Source organism: Osmerus eperlanus, chromosome 25 (assembly GCF_963692335.1).
Source record: "Osmerus eperlanus chromosome 25, fOsmEpe2.1, whole genome shotgun sequence".
NCBI classification, from domain to species: Eukaryota; Metazoa; Chordata; class Actinopteri; order Osmeriformes; family Osmeridae; genus Osmerus; species Osmerus eperlanus.
The window spans coordinates 8,742,341-8,752,977 of record NC_085042.1 but is presented as its reverse complement, the minus strand read 5'-3'; the positions used below and the strand labels follow the sequence as shown (position 1 = coordinate 8,752,977).

The window sequence follows — 10,637 nt, the reverse complement described above, 5'->3', positions numbered from 1 at the left end:
CCAACTTCTCTCTCCCTCGCACTTAAAGGAACAACCCTATTTTTTAAATCAAAACAAGATGGGCCAGGCCTCGCTGAAATTCAAAAGATCACAAACCGGGGAGGCCCCTTTGCCTCGAGTGGCCTCAGTGAGACTAGACTGCTTGTTTGTGGGTCAGTAGACAAGACCTACTGCATAGTCTATACATTACACGCTTGCGGCGTTGCCCAAATATGTGGATGTCCATAGAAGATCCACGTATGATCTGGGAGAATCCTTGCACGTTGATTAATTTATTTCAACGATAGCCGATGCTTATCCTTGTCAGATAAATTCCACATTATACTCTTGTGCCTAATCTGAAGAAGATGTACATTTTATCTTGCGTGGTTATCTAACTGATCCCCTTTCAACTGTTTGAGAGGCTCAAGACGTAAGTTAGAGAGCGTTCTACACAATATCTTATCGAGCTAATTTGCATTAGACAGCTTCTCCCGTTTAGTCATTCAGCGTCTGTTTAAAATGTCAATGGTGTGTCGGAGACCGGTGACAGTCTTCTTAACCAAAGGTCACTGCTGCGGGCGCAGTTCAGTGAACTATTCATCATCTTTGCTTTTGTTCGTCGGAACCATCTGTGATCATCTTCCTTTTACAAACTGATGTTATTGTTGTTCACCCACGATAGGGCCCTTCTAACAACAAGCAAAGACACTCCCGCCTGTGTTTTCTTCTTATTGACAACAACGTGTCCATGTTTTATCGCTGCTTTTAATGTAGAGATAAGTCTCTCTATCAGTCAGGCAAGTGTTCCCCTTGATGTGATGTGTGATGTGATCAGAGCGCATCATGTCCTTTCGACGCGTTAGGCCCAAGCGATATGGCCAATTATCCACGATCACAATGCGCATAGGCCTATGCTGTCAATTTGTTAATAGGTAATCTAGGATATCCGAAAATAATGTTCTGCTTTTAACTAAAGTAACTATATTCCTTGTATGGGCTATACTGATGTGATAATATTGCTATATCAGAGTTCATGTGCGGTTTTTATTGGAGGCAGTGAACACAGGGTTAAGTTTTTTTTTTCTTCTACCGGCGCTTATCCTCTCATAATGGGATATGCCGCTGAATCGCTCTGCTAGTCTAAGCTATAGCAGGTCAACATGTTCAGAGCAAGAGGCGGCGCGATGTGGGCAGGGCTTTTTTAATGCGACGGGGGCGATGTGCAGCAAGTGAGTTACGGCTGGTCAGTGTGGTGCTCGCATTTCTTTGAAGCAGCTGTAGCCTTTAAACCATTCAGGCACGCCAACGGCTGGCGGGCGAGACGCTGTCTTTGTGTCCAGGACACCGGAGTTCACTTTTCCCGGGGTGTGTATCCGTATTCGTCCCATCACCGTTACGGTTTCACTCTCCCCCGTGGTTGGAACGCCGTAAGGAACAGCGATGCGCTCGTTAAAGGGAACGGGTTTCGCACAGACGTCCGGAATACGCATCCACGCGCCTCGGCTGCCTCGCATCTCAGAATGCTCTATTAGCCATACAAAGGATTCCATCAAGGACTTGGACTAAGATACCACACACACTGCTTGTCATGGGTGCGTCTACACGGTTGTTTCGCCACACTCAATGGATACGGTTTGGGTGATCGCTTGTGCAATGAGACAATCTGGTATTATTAAGTAGCCAGCATTAATACATCCCTGACAATATGGCTGATCAGAGCAACATCCAGTCATCTGCTTCCAAGAGCATAAGGCCGTTCAAATCCAGCGAGGAATACCTTTATGCCATGAAGGAGGATCTGGCTGAGTGGTTGAACACTCTCTACGACCTGGATGTTACGGCGGACACCTTTATGGAGGGGCTCGGGACTGGCTGTGCCCTCTGTCGGCATGCCAACAACGTGAATCGCGCGGCGCTGGACTTCCAGCTGGAGTATCCGGAGGCTGCCCAAACACTGAGGTTACCCAGCAAGGATGTGGTGTTTCAGTCGCGAAATGTTGTCCAGGGCTCCTTTTTGGCACGGGACAACGTGTCCAATTTCATCGGTTGGTGTAGACAGGAGCTCTGGATCAAGGATGTTCTGATGTTTGAAACCAACGACCTGGTGGAAAGATGCAACGAGAAGAATTTCGTGTTGTGCCTGCTGGAGGTGGCGCGTCGGGGGGCCAAGTTCGGTATGTTGGCACCGATGTTGATTCAACTGGAGGAGGAGATTGAAGAGGAGATCCGGGACCAGGAGAACCTGCGGGAGCCGGGGGAGCAGGCCGAGCCGAGCCCGCCCAGCAGGTGCTTCAGTCGGAAGGAGAGTGTGGGTGTGGAGGAAGACGTGAACGTGGACGAACCTGATCCTTCCCCTTATACCCACTGGCAACAGAAAAGAGTGCTATGTGACATGCGGAACTTAGACGAGTTGGTAAGAACATTTGAGAAAGGCCTCTTTGTAGTTGATGGTGTACAAAATATTTGTGCCTAAATATTTAATCACTGCCACCATGTTTTGGATTAAGGGTCACTTTTACTAGGTCGGTAACTTTAGCTAACCGACATCTGTGTGTGTACGTAATTATGATGATGTCTCTGAACACCCTGCCCGTGATCAGGAGTCCTCAGTGTTTTTCCGCTGTCATAACAACCCAGCAAGCAGCTGAGAGAGAGAACCTAGCTGACCCCTGAACCCTTAGCTTTCTCTCTGGGCACTGTCAAAAATGAATAGCTCTCTCGGAAACACTCATCTGCCTGCCATGATCTCTCTCTCTCTCTCTCTCTCTCTCTCTCTCTCTCTCTCTCTCTCTCTCTCTCTCTCTCTATGTCTGTCTCTCTGTCTCTCGCTCTCTGGTTAAGGTGAATGCTGACACACTGGGCAGGGGCAGGGAGTGTTTCAGCATGTCATTCCACACATTCCCTCACAGCCAGGTAGTGAAAGGTTGGAGGCAGTCTGGGGTATTCTCCTCCCAGATGCCCCAGGGGAGTTGAGGGAGCTCCCCCACAAACCAGTGACAAGGACAGCCTCTCGTCTGCGGTGGTGACGTCTTCAAAAGTGTTATTTAGAAGTTGACCCACAACACAGATGGGCCTCCTAGTTGGAGTCACTGGGAGTGTGATGCGTGTATGACATCATGATCTGTTACTCCCACTACAGCCTGGTGTTACTCACTACACAAAGGGGATGTACACTAAAGCAGAACTGTGGTCTCAGGCAAACCCCCAGCAGACCCCCAGCCTGCCACTGTCTTTCTTTTCTTTTTTAAGAGTAGTTTTTTGCCTTTTTCTTGACCTTTTTTATTTCTTGATAGGACAGTTGGACAGAGACCGGAAAGCAGGGAGAGAGAGAGGGAGGGAGAGAGCGAGAGAGAGAGGGGGATGACATACAGGAAATGCCCTGAGCCAGATTTGACCCCAGGCGCTGACTCAAGCCCGGGGTTGGTCACCCACCCTCTGGTCAGTAGTCTGGTTCCTCTGGCCGGCCCACACCAGGAGGCCAGGCAGGAGCGCTGGGCATGAGCGCTGGGTCAGGAGCGCTGGGCAGGAGCGCTGGGCAGGAGCGCTGGGTCAGGAGCGCTGGGCAGGAGCGCTGGGTCAGGAGCGCTGGGCAGGAGCGCTGGTCGGGAGCGCTGGGCGGGAGCGCTGGGTTAGGAGCGCTGGGCAGGAGCGCTGGGCAGGAGCGCTGGGCAGGAGCGCTGGGCAGGAGCGCTGGGTTAGGAGCGCTGTGCAGGAGCGCTGGGTTAGGAGCGCTGGGTTAGGAGCGCTGGGTCAGAACGTGTTGTCAGTGTCCTTACGAGTTCTGGGTTGACCTTGTCTGGATGGAGGTGAGCCCGCAAACATCAAGCAGACAGACAGGCTCACAGTACACATGCCCGGGGTTAGGAGTGGAGTTCATATTTTGGTGCGGATGAGAGAGGCAGCACAATGGCTGCCTTTCATGCTGATAGAGGCAGGGAGAGGGGTGGGGAGTGGGGGGGTGAGGGGCAGTCAGCAGTCATCCTCCTGCTCATCAGACAGAGTGCCCCTCCGGCCCTCCACCCCCTGTGTCCGGGGAAGGCCTGGTGGTGGTTCTGTCTGTACCCAGCCCCTCACCTCCACACTCCCAGCGCCCCTCTGCTCACTGGCACGGCTCGGGGGATCACACAGCGCTCTCCGTTCTGCTGAGCGTGTCACGTCCTGTCTGGAGTCCTGAGTGAACCGCTCTCTGCCCAGGACGCCGACACAGACCGCTCAGACAGACGGGGGCGTCGACAGGGAAGAACAGGAGCGTTTGCCTGGCAGCGTCCTGTTATTGAAGTGACCAGTGTGAGTCACAATGCGTGCTGAGTGCACGGCACATCTCTCTGCCTTCACGTCTGCCTCGGTTAAAGTGCCTGTGAGCCGGAAAAAAATGCTTACATCAGCAACGTGAGGCTCCCAGAGAGAACTCGTAAGGACACTCAAAACAAAAGGCAACATCTAGCAAAACATTAATCCTGACTGGCATCGAAGAGGATAAAATTACAGTGCTTTTTCTCAGTGCTGTTAGTATCCTGTTCAAATGATGGCCGCTCTGGTAAAAAAAAGGGAAAGAAGCCCATTTCCCCTCTCTATAGATCTGTGAGTATTTGATTTCCTCTCATTTTCTGGGTTGACCTTGTCTGGATGGAGGTGAGACCGCAGCCAGTCAATGGATCATCACATCCGGACTATGTGGACCAGAAAGTGAGCCAACCCGTAGTGTAGTATGACTCGAGGGGTTCGGTCCAGAACAATCACACTGTTCTGTCTCTTAGTCATTCATTGTGAAACATAATTAAGCCATTATGTTCTTTGCGTCGTACCCTACCCTTACATTTGACGTTTGTATTCATCAATCAGACACTTTTATCCAAAGCGACATCCAGATATTGCATGTAGAAAGTACAGATCAGAAAATCAGAAGTGTGTGGTTCTGACAGTATCTCCACGGTCACAGCCAAGGAACGGTGTGTATTTACCAGGCGCGGTGCAAAGTAACCACATGTCACCTACCAGTGCCAGCAATAATAACAGCTCATATCATCACCAGTATTAAGGAGTACAGAGCATGGATAACAATGTTGCTCTTGAAGTACAGGATCAAACAATTTCATGAGTGCCGTCTTTAACAAGACAGTCGTACAACAGGATGTCAACACAAGCCTTTGTCTTCCTACAGTAGCAGGACAGGGGATAAGTCTCTCTGTGTAATTACAGGACAACTTGCTCCCTATAGTCTTCAGGGCGGGGTGACTTGAGTGTGTAATTCCGAGGATTAATGTCCGCCTATGACCCTGGTGTGTCAGAAAAGAAACTTTTTTCCCGTAAAGAAAACAAGAAGTCCAGTTCTTTGTGAGTTCCCTCAGAAACGACCCAACTGCTCATGACTTAATTACACAAACAATCTCCCTATTCACACTCTGTCAATCATATTGACGAATTGTCAGTTTTGTCAAACATTAGCTGAAGCTATTCATAGCTAATTAAATATTCACTGCAATCTCTTCCCTCATTCGTCGAGTCTCACCCTCCACGGTACCCAGCTCATTAAATATTAAATCGGCTAAGAGGAGGTTTGATTGCGGAGAAAGCAGAGTTCAGAAACACATTTGTCTGATGAGCGGAGGTGAGACAGGCTGGAGATTAGCTCACAGACTCCACACCCGCTCCAAGTAGCCTGCCTCTCGCATGTGACGAAACTCATCTCTGAACTCCCTGACCTTTGTGAGAGTTCCATTCATACTCCGCTGCAGGGCTGCCCTCTTACACCGCTACAGGGTACATCTGACTACTCTAAACTCGACATCGACCCACAGCTGCCCTCTTACACCGCTACAGGCTACATCTGACTACTCTAAACTCGACATCGACCCACAGCTGCCCTCTTACACCGCTACAGGCTACATCTGACTACTCTAAACTCGACATCGACCCACAGCTGCCCTCTTACACCGCTACAGGGTACATCTGACTACTCTAAACTCGACATCGACCCACAGCTGCCCTCTTACACCGCTACAGGGTACATCTGACTACTCTAAACTCGACATCGACCCACAGCTGCCCTCTTACACCGCTACAGGGTACATCTGACTACTCTAAACTCGACATCGACCCACAGCTGCCCTCTTACACCGCTACAGGGTACATCTGGCCACTCTATACTCTATACATCCACCTGGGGATGATCCCATACATTAGAGGATTTTCCCAGCCGTCCCATATCTCCCTGGCACCTCCAGATTAGAACAGTAATATCAATCCGGCCTTCCATCCCATCGCCCTGTGTGCTTGTGGATCTCGAGGTTAGGGTACATTTCAATGCCTGAAAGGACGGCATTGTGCTCTTCCTCCTCTCTCCTCCTCTCTTTCTTCCTCTCAGACTCCTTCGACTGCCCCCCCCCCCCCCCCCCCAGGCGTCAACACTCAGCTTTTGTTTAGGTCATAAACGCACAACAACCCCCCCCCCCTCACCCACCACCATCAACAGCCCCATCCCACAGCTTGTGACTCTGGCAAATGATAAGGCAAATGGCAGTATTCCTGTGGCGGCAAAGAGAGGAGAAGAGAGGGAGGGAAGAGAGGGAGGGAGGAAGAGAGGAGGGAGGAAGAGAGGAGAGGAATGATGGGAAGGGACAAGCCTGTCAGTGTTCTGTAATTGTAAGGTATCATCTCAGCCTGAGATATGGATGTACATGCTGACAGGAAGAGAGAGAGAGAGGTAGGTTGCAGGAAGAGAGAGAGGCTCCAGGTTGACAGGGCAGTATGTCAATAGGAACCACTCAGCTCCATTAGCGACACAGTCTGATTCATGCAGTCAGGATGAACAGGGAAAGAAAGCCAACACCAGATAGTTGTGCCTGAAGTGTCTTTACTGAACACTCTGCTAAACCCGCCTGTGATGGATTTTACACAGAGAAAGAGAGGGAGGGTTTGTGTGAGGAAGAGAGAGTGTGTGTGTGTGTGAGGTCGTATGTGTGAGGGAGAAAGAGAGTGCTGGAGTGTGTGATTGTATGTGAGAGAGCATGTGTGTGAGGGAGAGCATGTTTGTGTATGTGTGAGGGAGGGAGAGAGAGAGCGTGTGTATGTGTGAGGGAGGGAGAGAGAGAGCGTGTGTATGTGTGAGGGAGGGAGAGAGAGAGCGTGTGTATGTGTAAGGGAGGGAGAGAGGGAGCGTGTGTATGTGTGAGAGGGAGAGAGAGAAAAGTAGGTCACCACAGCCTGCAGTGGGTTCAGCTGGCTGGCCGTGCTGGTGCAGCATGTCTCAGGGTAGCTGTTTCCAGTCTCACACTCTCCCTGGAAGTGTTTTGAACGTGAGATCACCACAGCCTCGATGAGTGTTTCATCGTTTAACGGGGATTTGTTAATGCAGCTTGCAGGCTTCAACACGGAGCGTGTCTCCTGCCTTTCCCTCTCCTGTCTCCACGCTGCAAGTCCTAGCCAAAACAGCTGACTGCTCGTCTAGCAGGCTGCCTTTTTATTGTTGCAGAGTCTACAAGAATTGCAGTAGAATCCGCATGATTATCCACATGCTTAGCATGTGTATCTGTGTGTGTGACTGTGTGTGTACGTGTGTGTGTTGTGTGATCCTCTCCACCAGTCTGCCTGTGACTCCACCAGCTGGCTCTACTAGGTCACAGGTGTTGACTGGCATCATCAGTCACCAGTGCCACTAGACATCCACAAATCTGACCGACTAGACAGCAACACAGTTAGGCATCGAGAACAGCGCTCGTAGAAGTGCTGGGCCGCGTTGTTGGTGTTTGTGAGTGTTTTTCAGCCTAAACGCCCAGAGAGTGAGCTCACATGAAGTCCACCTGATTTCAAGTCCTATGCTCAAAAACCTTCCAGATGCCACACAGATTTCCCCTGTCCTGTTTCAACCCACAGCAGTGTAAGGTTGTGTGTGTTTGTGTGTGCTACGGTGGCTGTGTTAGTGTACATACACACTGTTTGTAAACAGTCTCAAAGCCGGGTTGCTGTTTGAGAAGGGAGTTTTGGTTTGTTTTACTCTTCTAAGCAGGACAAGCCAGTTGGTTCGGTCGTGGAGTGTTTTGTGTATACAGAAACTGCATGTGGACTTTCAAGGTGTTCTGGGTACTTTTCACAGTCTCCCGGTTCAACAGTTCAGCTAATGAGCCCATTGCAGGTTATGGGTATCGTTATCTACCAACCTCAGATGGGCAAACCTTTTGTTACGCGATTGTGAAACCTTCCCAGACTCAGGAATGTGTTTGTTTTGATCTACCTAGTGTTGGAGCATCCAGATCTCTGTCTGGTTACAGGTGGGACTGGTCTGAGCATGAAAACAGGCTGTGCCTGGTTGGAGTAGATGAACAGACAGTGCCTGGAGGAGCAATCAGCTTTAAAGTTCCCAGAAATGTGCCTCTTTGCCAATCACCTTCGTGGCTCAGATCCACATCCCTGATTTCGAAATCCCAGGGTTCGTCCTCTGATAGGGGTGTTTCTCCTGGGAAGGGTCCGTTCTCTCCAGACACCCTGGCTTGGATAAGCGGACGATACCAGAACGCCCGTCGATTGTCGCAGTCGTCGGAGAGCGACTTGCAAAAAGAATCTGTTGGACAAACGTGTTTCGATTCTGTCACACGTTTCACTTCAAGCAACCGATTTGAATTATATCTACCCAAATCAAACTGCAGCCAAAACATTTAAAACCATTTGAAAACACTCAAGACAACCAATCCTTAACAAGCCTGTTTTATGGTATTTTCCAGACTAAGATGATACCTAAGATGATATGAGATAAGATGATTAGAATAGAGAAGCCTAAATCCCTTTTATCTGTCCTGCCTCTCCCATTTCCTGTGTATTCTGTGTCTCCCCTGGGGTACCGTGTTTAGACAAGCCGCCCCCCCCCCTCCCCTTATCTCCTCGGTACCCGCCCTGCCGCCTCCAGCCCAGGAAGGAAAGCACCCCTGGAGATGATTACCTCAACCCCCAGCTCAAGACGGCCACTTTCCACACACCACGTGGTCTGGTTCATCACCAGAAACACCAAACCTGCATCCTGCTAAGGACGAGGCGGGGGACTGTCCGGAGAGTGTTCAACTAATAACGATTTCATAACTCGGTTGTCGTGGGTGATCAGAGGAGGTTGTGAGGGCTTCATGACCCCCCCCCCGGACCCTGGGAGCGTCTGGTGGAAGAGGAGTATGTTGTGGACCGCTGGTGCTGGTTCCTGCGTGCCTTGTTCTCTTCACTGTGGAACATCTGCAGCTCTGGAGAACACGCCCGTCCCATGTGACCGACACTCGTCCATAATTCATCCCCCCCTCTACGCTTCAGCTGCACTTCACATGCCTGCTCTGCGACTCGCGGCTCTCTCCCCCTCTCACGGCTTCAAATGCTGGTGTGCCTGTTCATTTGTGTGTGTTTGTTTGTGTGCGTGTGAGTGTGCCTTTGCATGTGTGTGTGTGCGTGCCTGTGTGTGTCTGTGTGTGTGCTTGCCTTTGTGTGTGTGTGTGAGAGAGAAAACCTTAAAAAAACTGGTTCACGGAGTACAGTAAGATTACACACAGGTGTTAGTCTGACTGTGACCGCCAACATTAGCTCTGAATGCTAACATTAGCTCTAGAATGCTAACGTTGTCTGTCTGCTTGGCATCTTCATAACAAAGTTGATGTTGTCACCAGGGCTCGAAATGAACTTGGGCGGCACTGGGGACAGTGAGGAAAAAAGTTAATGGCGAGCCCTGGTTGTCACTTCACTTTCACAAGCCTGTAACCTTCTTGCTTTGGGGTAAACCTGTGGCCTCAGAGGGTTGGAGAGAGGAGTATTCTGGGACACGGAGGGGGAGGACTGGACAGGGGGAGGGCTGGACAGGGGGAGGGCTGGAAGGGGGGAGGGCTGGAAGGCGGAAGGCTAAAGAAAGAAAAATAAGTGTTCTGTAAAAAAAAAGGAAGGGTACGGTCTGTGTGTGTCTGTTGCCACGGTGATCTTTCCATTAAGTCACTGGCTGGGGCTCGGCCAAAACAAGGCTTGGCCACCTACTGACAGAGGAACTGGGATGAGGGCAGGAGAGAGAGAGAGAGGAAGAGAGAGAGAAGAAGAGAGATGGAGGGAGAGAGAGAGGGAAAGGGGGAGAGAGAGAGAGAGAGAGGAGGGAGAGAGAGAGAGAGGGAAAGAGAGAGAGAGGGAAAGAGAGAGGAGGAAGAGAGAGAGAGAGAGAGAGAGAGAGAGGAGAAGAGAGAGAGAGAGAGAGAGAGAGAGAGAGAGAGAGAGAGGAGAGAGAGAGAGAGAGAGAGAGAGAGAGAGAGAGAGAGAGAGAGAGAGAAGAGGAAAGGAACTTGAGGAGGGAGAGAGCGTAGGAGGATTATCCTGTCCGTCTCAGAGAAACAGGTGAGATGTCAGGATTTAGGAGTGAATCAACCCTCTCTTTAATTAGTGTATGGAATAAAGACAGCTATTTTAGGTAAATAACTAGGTGCCTCCCTAATCTATTGAATAAGCCTATAATCTGGAAAATGCACCACCACAATCATTGCACCTCCTCCCTACAGACAAGCCATAACCTGGAAGACTACATGAACACACAGCCCAGTCCAGTGGAGACACTGTGTATCATTCCAGTCCTGTCTTCCTGTTATCAGGCAGATTGTTTTACATTGTGACCGGTGTGATCACAATCCTTAATCTGTGTGAAAGGCTGTGAG

General features: G+C 50.3%; 1 protein-coding gene across 1 annotated transcript; it reads left to right on the top strand.

Annotated features, from left to right (window-relative positions):
• Window positions 1–1,114: 1,114 nt before the first annotated feature.
• LOC134011682 (GAS2-like protein 2A) lies at window positions 1,115–2,455 on the top strand. Its single transcript, XM_062451051.1, has one exon. The coding sequence runs from the start codon at window positions 1,688–1,690 to the stop codon at window positions 2,453–2,455; it is 768 nt and encodes a 255-aa protein (XP_062307035.1). The 5' UTR covers window positions 1,115–1,687.
• The last annotated feature ends 8,182 nt before the right edge of the window (window positions 2,456–10,637 follow it).

Excerpts from the sequence above, each read along its gene's own strand:
- LOC134011682 (XM_062451051.1), top strand. The coding sequence starts at position 1,688 with ATGGCTGATCAGAGCAACATCCAGTCATCTGCTTCCAAGAGCATAAGG.